This window comes from Pantherophis guttatus, chromosome 2 (genome assembly GCF_059756535.1).
Source record: "Pantherophis guttatus breed Tessera chromosome 2, ASM5975653v1, whole genome shotgun sequence".
Lineage (NCBI taxonomy): Eukaryota > Metazoa > Chordata > Lepidosauria > Squamata > Colubridae > Pantherophis > Pantherophis guttatus.
In genome coordinates, this window is record NC_142064.1 from 253,774,492 (window position 1) to 253,791,263 (window position 16,772).

A 16,772-nucleotide genomic window follows, 5' to 3' on the forward strand; every position below is an offset into this window, starting at 1 on the left:
ATTGTATGTTTGATTTATTAAACTACCTCAGAGATATTATGGAGAAAGTAAAGAAAATAAAGCTGGAACAATTTCCCCATAAAGCAAAGAAGGCCAGCTGTATTGCTAAATTTAGGCAACCATTTTTAAAAATGACAAATTATTCATCCTTATCTTGCTATTTATTCTACATAAATACACTGTATAGTAACGAAGCGGCCAGTTTGGTGTAGTGGTTAAAGATCATGCTAGAAAATGGGAGACCATGAACTGGGCATGAAACCTTGGCCCAGTCATTTTCTCTCAGCCTTAGGAAGCAGGCAATGGCAAACCACCTCTAAAAAAAACCTGGTCAAAAAACATGCAGGGATTTGTCCAGGCACTGGACATGATATTACCCATTCAATTGTGTCCGAGTCTTGGAAATTCTTTGGGACAGGTCTCTACACATCTTCCAAGAACCTAATATAGATTCAATTTAGACCCACCAAAATTTAGTATTTTTATATGTTACGCATTTGTAGCAACACAAGACTCATTCCCTCCCCAAGAGCAAGAGATGGATTGATCCAAAGTCTTGCAGTGAGATTTGATGATAAATTAAACCCCCCACCCAATTTCCCCCATTCCAGGCAGAAGAGGTCCATGGTGAAGGGAGGTACAAGAACACGGGTCTTCCTGTTCCTATCCCTTTATGCCATTCTGTTCTTATCCACACTCTCTCAAATGGCTGCCATGGTCGTGGCTGTGAAGGAAAGGTTGCAATCTCTTAAATCTGCTCAGTTTAAGAGAAAGTTTGATAAGCAGAGACCTGGGAGAGGTACATTCATTCATTCATTCATTCATTCATTCATTCATTCATTCATTCATTTATTTATTTATTTAAAATTTATATACCGCCCTTCTCCCTGAGGACTCAGGGAGGTGTACAGCCAGAATTAAAAAACATAAAATACAAATATTAAAAAACAATTAAAATATATATAAATTTGCCCCAAAATTAAAAATACAAACCAATTAAAACATTTAAAATTTCTTCTTAAACCAGCCCGGCTTGCTGGAAAAAGTGGGTTTTAAGGGCACGGTGGAAGGCACTGAGGTCTTGGATTCTCCTTATCTCTGGGGGCAACTGATTCCAGAGGGTAGGTGCCCCCACAGAGAAGGCCCTCCCCCTGGGGGTCACCAGCCTACATTGATTGGCTGATGGCACCCTGAGGAGGCCCTCTCTGTGGGAGCGCACGGGACGATGGGAGGTCGTCGGTAGCAGCAGGCGGTCTCGAAGATAGCTAGGCCCGATGCCATGGAGCACTTTAAAGGTGATAACCAGCACCTTGAAGCGCACCCGGAAAACCACTGGGAGCCAGTGCAGCTCGCGCAGGAGCAGTGTTACATGGGAGCGCCATGCTGCTCCCGTCACTACCCGCGCTGCTGCATTCTGGACCAGTTGGAGCCTCCGGGTGCTCTTCAAGGGGAGCCCCATGTAGAGAGCGTTGCAGTAGTCAAGGCGAGAGGTGATGAGGGCATGAGTGACTGTGCACAGGGAATCCTGATCAAGAAAGGGCCGCAACTGGCGGATCAGGCGAACCTGACAAAAGGTCCCCCTGGTTACAGCTGTCAGATGTTCCTCCAAGGACAGCTGCATATCCAGGAGGACTCCCAGATTGCGAGCCCTTTCTGTGGGGGCCAAAGACTCGCCCCTAATAGTCAGTGATGGAGTCATCTGACTATATTGGGATGCCGGGAGCCACAGCCACTCAGTCTTGGAAGGGTTGAGCTTGAGCCTGTTCCTCCCCATCCAGATCCGTACAGCCTCCAGGCACTGGGACATCACTTCAAGGGCATCATTGGGGTGGCCTGGGGTGGAGATGTACAGCTGGGTGTCATCAGTGTACTTGGTGGTATCTCAGCCCAAAGCCACGGATGATCTCACCCAGCGGCTTTACATAAATGTTGAACAGAAGGGGCGAGAGGACCGATCCCTGCGGCACTCCACAAATGAGAGGCCTCGAGGTCGACCTCTGCCCCCCTGCCAACACAAACTGCGACCGGTCGGAGAGAAAGGAGAACCACCGCAAAACGGTGCCTCCCACCCCCAACTCTTCCAGCCAGTGCAGCATGATACCATGGTCGATGGTATCAAAAGCCGCTGAGAGATCTAACAGGACCAGAACAGAGGAGCAACCCCTGTCCCGAGCCCTCCAGAGATCATCAACCAACGCGACCAATGCCGTTTCCGTGCTGTGCCCAGACCTGAAACCTGACTGGAACGGATCTAGATAAGATGTTTCCTCCAGGAATTGTGGGAACTGTCGCGCGACCACACTCTCCACACACCTCAACTGTGTGTTGTAAGGAAGTGATTATTTTTTATGGCTTTGGATGTTTTTAGCAAAGGGTCTATTAAGTGATAATATCTTGAACAATAGTTCCCACTGTTGTGTCCAAGAAATCCCCCTTGCCCCTGTAGAAGGATTTAAAGATGTCAAGAATTCCAGGGGACCTAGCAGCATCAGAACACTGAATGGGGACACTTTAGGTCAAGTATGCTCCCGCCCAAAATGCATTGTCTATGCACGGGGTCATTACTTTAGACCTAAGTCAACTCCACAACCTGAGGTTCCCCTATTAACATTCCCAGCAAAGAGGGGAATAGATAAGGAAAACGGGCCTCTGCAACAATTGCATAGAGGAGACTATATATATCATGGATTTTGGAATTAAGTCAAGATCTTGTTAATCAGTATAACCCTACCCTAGGTCAGAAATGCTGGTTATCTCTATCAGCTGACCCTGCTTCGTATCATGCTGTTCCTGTCAAGTCACAATTCTGGGTTAGAACAAAGGCTATCTTTTTGAAGGACCAATCCTCAGAGATGAACAAAAGGACCCTTCACTGGAAGTCCCATTGCAACCACTGGCAGGAATGTTTGTGGCAGGGACTTTGGGGGTCTGGACTAATGCAAGGAACTACCGAGCACATGCCCTTTCCATAAATCTTCTTAAGTGGAAGGGATGCATATTTGTGTTTACCAACAAACTGGACAGGAACATGTAACAAATCAGGTGTGGTCAGAGAAATTGCCAAGGAATTGCAGGATAGGGCTTCCAAGATACGTCAGTGGTTACAAACAACTGACATGTGGTTTTCTTGGGTGCCTGGATCCGGCTAGATTACAGACCTAGCTTTTATTCCTTGTGCAACCCCGGTGCTGAAACAGCCATCTATCAGAGCAGTGAAAGAGATACAGACTGAGAAGGAGTTAGTTTTGACAGAAGCACTTTCTTAAAAATAAAGACTCTGAAACATACACATATGTGGAAATGGGACCGGTGGAAAGATGGAGAGAATCTCCCTAAGAATCATGAGAGTAAAAACAATCATGTATAACCTGTTCTTTTTCTTTATTACTTATATTTTGTTAGGACTTTTATATTGTAGTTTGTTTATTGGAACCTTATATACTCAGTAGTTACACTTATAAGAAAGTAGTGAAAGTTTCTGCATTGAAAAACTTTCAGAGGGGGGAATAAAGTAGGTAAAGCGGGTCCAGCTAGATGATCACTGAAGGGCCCTCTTTGTTCATAGTATTGCAAGAAGGAAAATGTGCTTGAGAAGCAAATTGTATCCAGTACAAAGGCAAACCAACTCCTTTGATGTAGAACCAGCGAGAAGGGGCCCCTCAGTTGTCACAGATAAAGACATTTGGTGATATACTGTTTGAAGGTTAAAAGACCAAGGATGACCACATGGAATATCAACAAGAGATAATTTGAATCTATGCTTCGGTGATTTACAAAAAGAATTATGACTGTGTTGCAAAGATAATGTAACAAACTTAGTAATTAGAAAATGTCATTTGATGTAATGAATGTTGCAATGATAGAAACTGCTGAATTAACAGAATCCTTTATTTGAAAATGTATAAAGACTGTGGTCTCATATTCATACTTCGTTCAGATCTTGTGATATCAATACCAATCTGATCCTTATTGCAATAATAAAACTGATTCTGTCTGCCCTGGAGGGATGGCTCTCAATTCCTTCTTCCATAACAAACTAGGGAATTGTAATAATTGAGATACTATTAATTGTATATTGTATTGAAAGCAGAAATGTTGTGGTTTGGAGGAATATATGGGGGAAACTATTTGGTTTATTATTATTGGTAAATATAATTAATTGATTTGTAAGAAATTGGATTGCATGGAAATAATTGGAATATTCATGTTCATATTAATTAATATACAAAAAAGATAGTTATATAACTAATTGATTTATATTAAAATGTTGAATTTGTATTAAACAACTGTAATATTACATAATTAACCAATGTGAGGTTGGATATAAAAATAGATGACAATGGGAAGGGGTATAATATAGAATAGAAGGGAAAAATTGAATTTGATTAAGATTAGAGATGAGGATGAAGGGTAATATTGGTTTCTTTAAAAAAATAGATGAGGAATAAATATGGCAAAAAGGAAATATAGAAATTGTAAATTTAATTGAAATGACTAAACACTGTTTAAATTTGTGAACCGGCCAAATACTCTGTTCAAAGAAAATAAATCGTATGTTTGTATGTGTGTTTCTAATTATTGCTATTTATTCATATTTGTTTTCTTTTATTCTTTAAAGTTTAACAATTCATTCTTTATCTTAATATCTTTATATTTGTTTGGAGTTGCCTTTCTTCCCTTTCATCTTTTTTATTGTACAGCAATCTTTCTCCTCAAAACTACCACCTCTCTCTTTTCTTTCCTTTGTACTTTCTCTTCCCCCCACTCTTCTTCTCCTCACTACTTCCTCTTCCTTTCTCCTTCTCCTCCTCTCTTCCTCCCTCTCTTACCCTCACTCCTACTCTAATTTCCCTTCCCTTCCTTCATCCCTCTCTATTGCTGTATCCTTTTATGCACATGGATACTCAGAGGGCTGAAAAAGTTATTTTTGACTGGTCCTCGCACTTTTGACCAGTCCTTGAACTTACGACTGTCCTCACATTTTACGTTTTTGCCCTATCTTGTCACCATGGTGAAGAGAAGCAGTTGTGAAATGAGTGACACGGTTGTTAAGAATGCTACAATGGGCATAAATGATGACCAGTCATAAGTGCGAAGACCAGTCAAAAGTGCGAGGATCTGTCAGAAATCACTTTTTTCAGCCCTCTGGTAGTCCTTTTGTGCATATGGACTACTCAGAGGGCTGAAAAAGTTATTTTTGATTGGTCCTCGCACTTTTGACCAGTCCTCGAACTTACGACTGTCCTTACATTTTACGTTTTTGCCCTATCTTGTCACCATGGTGAAGAGAAGCAGTTGTGAAATGAATGACACGGTTGTTAAGAATGCCACAACGGGCATAAATGTGAGGATGGTCATAAGTGCGAGGACCAGTCAGAAATGACTTTTTTCAGCCCTCTGAGTAGTCCCTATGCAGATAGCCACGCCCACCCGGTCACATGACCAGCTAGCCACCCCCACCCGGTCACATGACCACCAAGCCACACCCCCAACTAAGCCATGCCCACAGAACCGGTTGTCAAAAAAATTGAATCCCACCACTGCAAAGAACTCTCTTTTGTTTCCCTAATTAACTTGACAAAATGTGTTAGACAATTATTGCCATTGTATATGGAATTTCCTGACACAATTCTATACATTAATCACTCATGGCTTCCTTGAGGTGTATTTACACCACAGTCAGCAAAAGCCCTTGGTTCTTTTTCCTCCTGTTCTTCTCATAGGTGCCCAAACACAGTTAAAGTGTTCCCAGACTCTCATAATCAATCATAGGAACTTTAAAATCCTCACCATCTCTAACTATTTCTTTGCTCCTATCAAGTTCCAACTTTCATGGAGCCTTTTGCTGGGAAAACAGACGTCTGCCCAGACACACTGTGGAATCTGCTTGGCTGGTTCAGATGCACCACTGCAATTGTGTTCACTCTTCATTCATGTTTATTCATGAATTTAAGGAAAAAACCCCAACATTTTCTATATTGTGTAAAACTCCTGTATAGAATTCATTGGTTATAAGTTGAAGGCCATCAGCCCAGATGGCTTTAAAACAGATTAGGCAAATTCCATGAGCAGGATAGTCAAACAGAATGATTATATTGTATAGAGGCGGAAGCATCGCATTGAGACTGGCTAGAAGCATAGAGTGCTCCGATGAGCTCTGTGAAAAGCCAGCCAATCAAACTGCTGTCGGGGGGGTCTTCGGACTGGAAGCGTCCTGTAGGGATGGTGAAGAAGGAGAGGCATCTCAGACAACCAAGAGGTACAGGCAAGTTTCTCGATAGGTCAGAGACAGCTCTTCGGACCAGCGGCGGGGGGTGGCAGACATTGCAAAATAACCGCTCTGAAGCTGGGGCAACTGGACTAAGCTTTTGTGCAGGAGCAGTGTTTGAACAGAGTGCTGGAAGTGGGTGAGTGATTGGCCAACTCACAGGTAAAAGAAAATTTTGAATTTGGACATTAAAAGGTGTCCTGGAGCTGAAATGAGTAGCTAATTGGCATCTGGGAAATTCCATGGAGGGAGAAGGACAAAGCGGAGGTTATAACATCAAAGCCCAAGAAAGTTTTTGCATTTACAATTGTATTTGGAGAAACAAAAATATAATAAAAGAAAAGAACCCAAGGAACAGTATTTTTTATGTGGATTTAAAGTATTTTTGACAGTTTTGATAATTAATTGTCTTAAGAGTACTGTGGATTTAAGAGAGGCATCTGCTGGTGAAGAGTACTGAAATACTTGGTGGAAGATAGAAGAGAAAGTACAGCTGTGACTTTGACTACCAGAAAAAATAATCTGGAAACTGTGAGAACTTTTTGGGAGTGTTTGTCTTTCTATGTTGCTTGGTTTCGATTTTCTATGGCTGTGGAAAATAACAAATTTTCAACTTGGAGTGGACTGGACAAATATTTGAATTGGACATCAGAATTTGAAAATAAAAAGAGACTATATGGATTTTAAGTTCTAATTAAATGTGATATAATTTAAAAGTTTTAAGGATTGGTTAAATTGGCAATATGGAATTTTGGAGTATGAGGAATTAATTGAGATGTTTAAAAATATTTGTGCATCTCTAAAAGATAATAAAAAGTCAGAAATTTTGCTGGAATACACAGAGCAGAAAATAGGAGAGAAGGTGGTAAAATAGAGCATAAATGAGGAGCAAGAAAATAATACTGAAGGAAAAGGAATTTTAGACAAAAAGCAGTGAGATGATATCACTGGGATTTACAGTGGCACAAAAAGAGTGGACGGGGGAAATGTCCCCCAAAAAAGAATCAATCAAAGGGTAAAGAGGGAAATAGTGGGAAGAGATTAGGAGAAAACTTGGGGAGAACTATTCGAAAAATATACTTAAAAGTGAGAAAAAGGATTCAGAAGAAAAGATACAATACATATAAAAAGAAAAAAAAAGAAGAACTATTAAGAGAATGGGATAAAAGGAGAAAATTACCAAGAATTGGAATTTTGGAGAGACCAAGGAAAATGGTTAAAGAAGGGAAGATTAGTGGAAAAGAGGAAGGAAAATAAGGTATATGTTATAGATTTAAGGGAATTGTATTAATATTATTAATTGTGGATGGTCAACCAAGTTAAACGGTTTTTATGTAAGATGTGAATATGATGATATATATTGCTCATAGTAAAACAGAATAGCAGATGAAATGTGAAATGGTAGTTTGGTTTAATTTTGAAGACAATTTAAATTAAGAGACGAAGTTGAAATGTTAAAATGGAGAAATAAGATGATTAATTGATGTTATTGTAAGAGATTAGGAATTAAGGGTGGATAGTGATATTGTTTATGTACCAAGAAGAAAATAAGATAAGATAAAGAAATATAGAAAGAGAATATTATGGCTGAAATTGGAAACAGAGATGTGATGTAAAATAGATTTGAAAAGAGACCAACATGGCAGAAGTTGAAATAATAAGATATGGTGAAAAATGATCAATTTGTGATAAAGGATTATATAAAAGAGATAAATATGGAAAAAATGGGAAGATTACAATAGATTATAAAGATGATTATGTATAAGATGTATGACGTGACCTGGTCAACACTCTGTTCATAAAATATTTAAGATGAAAGAAAAATTCTAATAAAACTTATTTACAAAAAACAACAACAACAACAAAAAACACGATTATATAGTCCAGGGAAGATGTTGGACGGGGAACAAGGAAACCAGGTTCTAGTCCCCTCTCAATCATGGAAGTTCCTTGGAGAACTTTGAGCCATTCATTATCTCTCAGGCCAAACTACCTCACAGGATTATTGTGACAGGAGGAGGGAGCAATAAGTAGGTCACTTTGGGTTTCTGTTACAAAAGGCACAATAACAGTGACCTAAATTATAAAATGGACCTCAGAAGGTTAGTTCGTGAGCCACCCCCTAATGACCTCTGTGGGAAATCAGCTGTTAAACTATATCACTGCTGGTTGTCTCTCCTTCTCCTTCTCTCATCCCACACTTCTTCCTTCCAGGTTAAGAAAGTGAGTTGACTAACAATATGGGTGGGACATAGGTAACTATGTGGAACCACAATAAACACCTCCATTCTAAAATCGATCGGTCTGTTTTCCCCTCTTACATTAAAACTTGGCCTTCAGAGTTGGTGTGCAACTTGAACTTGGAGAGATGGAAACTAAATGAGTGAAACCCAAACATTTAGTTCCCAATGAAATATTGACACTCATTACTAATGGAAGGAGAAGAGCCTGATTGCCTACAAAGGGGCTCCAAAGCAGGGGTGAAATCCAGCAGGTTCTGACAGGTTCTGGAGAACCGGTAGTGAAAATTTTGAGCGGTTCGGAGAACCGGCAAATACCACCTCTGGCTGGCCCCAGAGTGGGACGGAAATGGAGATTTTGCAATATCCTTCCCCTGCCACGCCCACCAAGCCATGCCCACAGAACTGGTAGTAAAAAAAATTGGATTTCACCACTGCTCCAAAGCTATACAGAACGTTTTATTTCAATGCATCTTCTTGAACAATTTAGTTCTGAGTCATTTAGGGGCTCATCACCATATCCTGGGATGATTCATTCTGCTGTGTAGGAGGTGTGCCACCCACAACTCCTTCCAACTACTTTCCCAATCCAGACACCTGATTTCTTCCTCAGGAGTTGCGATAAACACCTGCAACTAAGCTTACAGAAACAGGTTGAGAAGTAAAGAACAGAAATGTCTACCTCCATGTCTGGATCCGGCTAAAAACACCCCTCAGCTAACTATCCTATGGGCAACTTCAAGCACCAATTCACTACTGATGATTGTAACTAAGGAATAAGCTGGTCTCCTATCCCACTTGGGCAAAAATTATTTACTAACTTGGAGGCTGGTTTAGTAAAACTAGTTACACAATTGTATCAGACTGGCTGTTTGATGAAATTTTGAAGACCTGTCACTTCCTCTTGCGAAGACTATAAATCTTGCTACTACCAAAAAATTAAATAGTTCTAAAAGAAGAGACCATCCCTTGCCAGCCATTGAAGGAGAGAAAGGTAATATACTTATTTTTCTTTATTTCACTCTGCATATTGGCACTAAGGTTTTTTTTAAGGGAAGTTAAGAAAAAGGTGAAAGGGAATCCAGTCCCTATTGTTCTTGGGGGGTGGGTTATTATATTTATTAAATGTCATTTCTGTTTAACAGAGAACACTTTCCTTGATTATCTACATGTCCTTTGCTTAGTTTAAGTTCTTTCTGTATATCTAGCAATTATTAAAGGGTGGGAGGGAGAGAGAGAGAGAGAGTTTGGTCTAGTGGTTAAGGCACCAGACTAGGAATCAGAAACAATGAATTCTAGTTCTGCCTTAGCCATAAAAACCAACTGGGGGATTTTGGGCTGGTCATTTTCTCTCAGCCTAACTCACCACACAGAGTTGTTGTTGTGGGGAAAATAGGAGGAGGAAGGAGTATTACATATGTTCGTCCCCTTGAGTTGTTTATAAAAATAATAAAGGCAGGATATTAAATAAATGTATCAATTACATCCAGAAGCCAGAGACTAAAATAGAGAGGTTGGCTGGCTAGCAGGATAAACAACTGAACTTTCAAAAACGGCAATAAATCTCATTTCGTACAATGGGACAAAATTCTGGAATGATAAAAAACTTTTTTAAGTTGAACAAATGGCTGTTCAATCTCTTCCCACAACTTTTGGAGGCAAGTTGTTCACTAATTAAATTGTTCTCACTGACAGGAAATTTCTACTTAATTCTAGGTTGGATCTCTCTTTAATAAGCTTCCATCCGTTATCTGCCCTCAGGTGCTTTGGAGAATAGGCCAATCCCCTCTTCTCTTGGCAGCCCCTCAGAGAATAGAATAGAATAGAATAAAATAGAATGGAATGGAATGGAATGGAATGAATGGAATGGAATGGAATAGAACAGAACAGAACAGAACAGAACAGAACAGAACAGAACAGAACAGAACAGAACAGAACAGAATAGAATAGAATAGAATAGAATAGAATAGAAGCTGGAAGGGACCTTGGAGGTCTTCTAGTCCAGCCTCCTGCTGAAGCAGGAGAACCTATAAGGTGGGTTTATACAGCATTGGAATAATCTCTTATTGGTTGTAACTTTTTCCAGGTCCACCGACTCGTCCTACTGTTGCAATGCCTTGTCTGCTATGCCCGTCTCTCTTGTGCTGCCTCCTCCTCCTCCTTCCCTTTCCATTAGCCTCCAGTTCTGCGTCTAAAGGAGACACAGTGGTCAGAACCAGCAGTGGCCCCATTAAGGGCAAGCAGTTCCTGGCCGGCACTGGATCTGTGACAGCCTATCTAGGCATTCCTTATGCTAAGCCTCCATTGGGGAAGTTGCGTTTCCAGAAACCTCTTCCACATCAGCCATGGAAGCAAATATTGGAAGCCACCAGTTTTGGCAATTCCTGTTCTCAGTTTATTTTCCGGGATGTCCCTGAAACAGATATATGGTCTCCTAAAACACCACTGTCAGAAGATTGCCTTTCCCTCAACATCTGGGTGCCACAGCCACAACCTTCTTCACCAGTGCCTGTTTTGGTCTGGATACACGGAGGGGGATATTTATTCGGCGCGTCTTCTCTGGAGTTGTTGAACGGGGCATCCTTGTCTGCTGCTGAGAACGTCATTGTGGTCACCATCAATTATCGCTTGGGAGCCCTGGGCTTTCTGTACTTGCCACCAGCGGCTCCAGGGAACCTAGGCTTATGGGACCAACAGCTGGCCCTGAAGTGGATAAAAGAGAATGCAGCTGCCTTTGGGGGAGATCCTTCTCGGGTGACCATTTTTGGCCACAGTGCTGGAGGATCTTCTGTGAATTTCCATCTTCTTGCACCAAAAAGCCAGGACCTTTTTGCCCAAGCGGTGATCCAGAGCGGAACAGCCAATGCCTATTGGGCTTGGAGGTCTCCTGAGGAAGCCAAACAAAAATCACTGGAATTTGTTCATCTGCTAGGTTGTTCAGAGGACAACAATATCAGCATAGTGCATTGCCTGCAAACAAAAAATGTTTCTGAACTTATTCGGCATGAAATATCTCTGTTCTTGAAAGGTGGCTTCCTTGTCAATTTTCCCTTCAGGCCAACCACAGATGGAGAGTTTTTGCTTGGTGATCCAGAAAAGCTCATGGAGGAGGGGCAAATTCAGGTCAAACCAGTCCTCATGGGTAAAACCTCTGATGAAGCGGCTTCTTATGTCCACTCTGTTTTCCCTAACACCACCCACAATCTCATCAATCAAGAGCAGCTTCTGAAAGGGATACAACTGTTGGCGCCAAATGCAACTGAAGATTTTATTAGGACTATTGCACTGAAGTACAGTGAAGGAAATCACGGCCCAGCAAAATACCGCTCTGCTCTGTCCCACTTCTATACAGATCGGATATTTGCATGTCCATTGAGGGAAGCTGCAGGAAATATCAGGAAAACTGGGAGTCCTGTATATGCCTATTTATTCGCACATCGCCCTTCATGGTCAGTTTGGCCTGAATGGATTGGAGCAATTCACAGTGATGAGATTCCTTTTGTTTTTGGAACCCTTCAATCAATGCTGCCTGTCAATCAAACATACACAGAGGCTGAAGCCAGACTGAGCCGTAAGATGATGCATTACTGGGCAGAGTTTGCCAGAACTGGGTAAGTGCAGTGGTGGGATTCAGCCAGTTCGCACCACTTCGGGAGAACCAGTTGTTAATTTTCTGAGCAGCTTGGGGAACTAGTTGTTGGAAGAAATCGTTAGGGCAGAGAACCGGCTGTTAAATTATTTGACACTGAGTAAGTGGTTCATTTTATTTCAAAAATTTGTATTTTAAATCCAAAGAAAGCCTTTCCATTCAACAAATGCACCTTATATCTAAAGCAATGAAGCCATAAAGTAATGCTTGCTATTCCTTTGCGTATGTTTACAGGTTGTGTTAATACAAGTAGTTCATGATTTACGACCATAGTTAGAACTAGAATTTCTGTTGCTAATCAAGACAGTTGTTAAGTGAATCATACCCAGTTTTAAAACCTTTCTTACCACAGTTATTAAGCAAATCACTGCGACTTTTAAGTACAATATATGATCATGTGAATCCAGTTTCCTCCACTGACTTTGCTTGTTGAAAATCAGCTGGGAAGGTTGCAAATAGCGATCAAGTGACCCTGGGACATTGCAGCCATTGGAAATACATGCCAGTTGCCAAGCAGCCAAATTTTGATCACGTGACCGTGAGGATGCTGGAATAGTTGTAAGTGCAAGGACTAGTTGTAAGTCACTTTTTTCAGTTCCATTGTAGCCTTGAATGGACGTTAAGTGAATAGTTGTAAATCAAGGACTACCTGTACTGGAAATAGCCTTGAAATTTTTAAGAATTCTTAATATTGTCACTTATAGATAATTGTTCTTTTATGAGTTCAGTGGTATCACACATATTCCAGGGTACATTATTTCTCCAAGTGAAATAAAGAAGGCAAAAGGGAGATAAGAAACAGAGCATTACTCTACCATTAAGAGAACAAGCAAAGGCTTGCAAGGGAGTAAGTAGTGAAGGGGAAACTCACAAGATGGAGGGTGCCCAGGGTGTGAGGATTGGAACTGGCAGATCCAAGAGTCTATGAGGAGCTGACCTGGGTTTGGATCAGCAAGGAGGAGACACAAGAGATTTCACCAAGCCAAACTCCACCCCTCCCTCAAAGTCCCCTTTGGGAGTTCCCCTTGGTTGTAGTTTGTCAAGTCAAAACCAGTCTCTTTGGAAAAGAGCTACATCAGAATAACAGAGTTGGCAGGGACCTTGGAGGTCTGCTAGACCAACCTCCTGCTCAAGCAGGAGACCCTATTCCACTCTGGACAAGTGGCTGTCCAATCTCTTCTTAAAAACCTCCAGCAATGAAGCACTCATAGCTTCTGAAGGCAAAGCTGTTCCTCTGATCAATTGTTCTCACTGTCAGGAAATTTCTCCTTATTTCTAGGTTGGTTCTCCCTGTGATTAGTTTCCATCAATGTCCTTTTCTTCCTCCTTAGGAATCCCACTGGGTCAGCAGCCAGCAAGGATAAGTGGCCACTCTATAATGCCACAGAGCAGAATTTCTTCCTTCTTAATACTGAGCCATTCCAGGAAAGGGTGAAAGAGCACTGTGATTTTTTAAAGAGCCTTTTTTCAAAGGCTGAAGAGACACGTAAGTTCAACTATTAGTTCTGCCTTTGGAAGGGAGTAGAGGTTGATGAAAAAGATATTTTTAAAAATCATTTATATATCAAATATAGAGATCGCCCATCTCACTCATAGAGCAATCTCTAAAAATTGATTTTATTGCCACTCTTTGCTGAAACATACTCACTTGATTTTACACTGGGCAATTTTGTAATGCTAGTGATAAATTTTGTAGAGCAAGCATATTTCATGACGTCCCAAGAGTTGGGTCTCTAGTAATGTCCTCTAAGTCTTAGTTGCTCACATAAAGGTAACAACAACAACAACAATAACCAATCCCTAAACATCTGGATCACCTCTTGACCACGATCAGCATTGACAAAATTCCTCTCAGTCAATTGCAAAAGGCAGCTTTATTTGGAATAGCTTACATCCTGCAATGATAACTTTAATACCATCAAAAAATATCTGCCCATCCCAGCTTTTTTGGAAGGACAGAGGAGGTAGACAAAAAATGTCACATCCAATCTAAACATCTGGCTGACCATGTGACGAACAATAATGTTTTGATAGATATTTAATAGATATATATTATGCCGTGAATCATGGAATCCTCAGAATCCTACTTCTAGATTCAGATTCTTTAGTGATAAGATGTACACCTTATCTTGATATTTCATTTTTTTTGTTCTGCAGAGCAGTCCAAAGGTGATTCTGTTTCATCGGACTAGGAAGAAGACATCAGGTAGGAATTCAGTGCTTGGTTGTAGTAATGGCTGGCAATTGGGATCAAGATGGATGATTTCAGAAGGGGACTAGACTTCTTTCTAAATAGTAATTTCACATCGGCATTTCAAACCATTTTTAATTAGCACTTTTGTGGCTCAGCTTCACTGTGTGAAATGGAAGCTCTCCAAGCTGTTGCCAAAGGCCTTTGTGGAAGAGGAACCTGGAGAAACCTCTAGATCTTAGCATAAACAAATACAGATCTTGGGCATAGGGAAGGAAGGAATGAGCCACCAAGAGTAACTTACAGAGATTCTGCAGTGCTGAAAAAGAGAAAGAGAAAGCATGAGAAGAGAAATAACGGTTGTGTGTTTATTTCTCTCAGGAATCAATCAAGACTTATCTTTAAAGCCTGGGCAAATGATGACAAGCTGCACCAGAGAACCTTCCAGAAGCTTCCATTGTCCTTTCAGGGACTGACTGGTGGGAACTTGGAAGACAAATAAGGAGACAACTAAAACCCACATCACTTTTGCTGTTAAAATAATAAATTTCTTGGAGTAATTTGTTATATCTTGATTTGAGAGAGGAGTTTAATTAATCCAGCTCCCTCAAAAAAGAACTTCTTAATAAATACTGTTTGAATTCTTAGGATAAAAATCCTTTTATTTTCATAATGAAGGGAAATAGTAATAAGGATATGATAAATAATAGTAGAATATAATATACTGGAATACTATAATTAGTAGAAACTTGTTATTCTGTAAACATTTGTTTCCTGTAGCACATATATGCTACATTATGCTTTTGTATTTGTATTCCCTGAAAGTAACTTCCTGCAACAAACATATGCTGTATTAGGCCTCTGTAAAGTATCTGGAATTTGTCAAACATATGTTCCTGCCATCAATTTGAATCCACATCAATCTTATTCCTGTTTTTCTCCTGCCATCCAAAGCCTGGTACCAATTTCAAAAATCTTTACTACTGGTTTTATGGGCGTGGCTTGGTGGGCGTGGCATGGTAAGAATACTGTAAAATCTCCATTCCCACCCCACTCTAGGCAAAGGATACTGTAAAATCTCCTTTCCCTCCTCAATCCAGGGGAAAGTTACTGCAAAATCCCAATTCCCTCCCCTGGAAGACAAATAAGGAGACAACTAAAACCCACATCACTTTTGCTGTTAAAACAATAAATTTCTTAGAGTAATTTGTTATATCTTGATTTGAGAGAGGCTTTTAATGAATCCAGCTCCCTCAAAAAAAACCCTCTTAATAAATACTGTTTGAATTCTTTTATTTTCACAATGAAGGGAAATAGTAATAAGGATATAATAAACAATAGTAGAATATAATATACTGGAATACTATAATTAATAGAAACTTGTTATTCTGTAAACATTTGTTTCCTGTAGCTCATATATGCTAGATTATGCCTTTGTATTTGTATTTTCTGTAAGTAACTTCGTGTAACAAACATGCTGTATTACGCCTCTGTAAAATATCTGGTATTTGTCAAACATATGTTCCTGCCATCAATTTGAATCCACATCAATCTTATTGATTGATATAGCATATGTTTGTTGCAGGAAGTTACTTATAGGAAAGTTACTTTACTACCGGTTCTGTGGGTGTGGCTTGGTGGGTGTGGCGTGGGAAGGATACTGTAAAATCTCCATTCCCACCCCACTCCAGGGGAAGGTTATGCAAAATCCCCATTCCCTCCCCACTCCAGGGGAAGGATATTGTAAAATCTCCATTCCCTCCCCAATCCAGGGGAAGGTTATGCAAAATCCCCATTCCCTCCCCACTCCAGGGGAAGGATACTGTAAAATCTCCATTCCCTCCCCAATCCAGGGGAAGGTTACTGCAAAATCCCCATTCCCTCCAGATCAGCCGGGATTCAAGAGGCAGAGAATAGATGGGGGCAGGGCCAGTCAGAATTTTTACTACCAGTTTTCTGAACTACTCAAAATTTCCGCTACCGGTTCTCCAGAACTGATCAGAACCTGCTGAAACCCACTTCTGCCTGGTACTTATCTCAGTTTGGTGCTGCATACATCATCCGGGGGATAATTTACATCTCAGCCCTAATTTACACCTTTGATCTGGGTTGTTGGGCGCTCAGTTTCCTTCCCTGCAGCACTAGGGGGCCTAGTGGCCAATTGGGAGAACAAAGGAATACTCAAGGATAAATAAGAGGCATTTATCCTTTGCAGGGCTATTGGATACAAACCTAAATTAGGAGGCAGCAATTGGGGACTTAACTGGTGTTTCTAACAGTATAAAAAGGATGCCATACCTTCTCTGAGGTGTGGCTTTTCCTTACAGGTCTCTTTTTGTATATGTTTACCCAGCTTTTCACTTTTGATTAACATTAAACGCTGATTCTTTCTCATAAGCCTCCACTTCAGTTCTTTTGGCTCAT

General features: G+C 40.6%; 3 protein-coding genes across 6 annotated transcripts in view; all 3 read left to right on the plus strand.

The window, feature by feature from the left end:
* The window catches only part of LOC132711652 (cholinesterase-like), a 29,687-nt gene extending 14,772 nt beyond the window's left edge, over window positions 1-14,915 (plus strand). Inside the window, exon 5 of the mRNA XM_087888096.1 lies at window positions 14,730-14,915. The gene's annotated coding sequence lies outside the window, so the exon portion shown is untranslated. The remainder of the gene's footprint in view (window positions 1-14,729) is intronic.
* LOC117659898 (cholinesterase-like) overlaps window positions 1-16,745 on the plus strand; it is a 31,468-nt gene extending 14,723 nt beyond the window's left edge. The window contains exons 1-5 of one of the 4 annotated variants that reach the window (XM_060691075.2): window positions 9,421-9,502; window positions 10,595-12,119; window positions 13,489-13,643; window positions 14,315-14,363; window positions 14,730-16,745. In XM_060691075.2, coding sequence (XP_060547058.2) covers window positions 10,621-12,119; window positions 13,489-13,643; window positions 14,315-14,349 — 1,689 coding nt within the window. In that variant the 5' untranslated portion in view covers window positions 9,421-9,502; window positions 10,595-10,620 and the 3' untranslated portion in view covers window positions 14,350-14,363; window positions 14,730-16,745. Of the gene's footprint in view, window positions 1-9,420; window positions 9,503-10,594; window positions 12,120-13,488; window positions 13,644-14,314; window positions 14,364-14,729 lie in introns of those variants that run through there. The other 3 variants (XM_087888092.1, XM_060691074.2, XM_087888091.1) reach the window with 3 other exon arrangements.
* The window catches only part of LOC117667967 (cholinesterase-like), a 43,642-nt gene continuing 36,325 nt past the window's right edge, over window positions 9,456-16,772 (plus strand). Inside the window, exon 1 of the mRNA XM_087888098.1 lies at window positions 9,456-9,502. The gene's annotated coding sequence lies outside the window, so the exon portion shown is untranslated. The remainder of the gene's footprint in view (window positions 9,503-16,772) is intronic.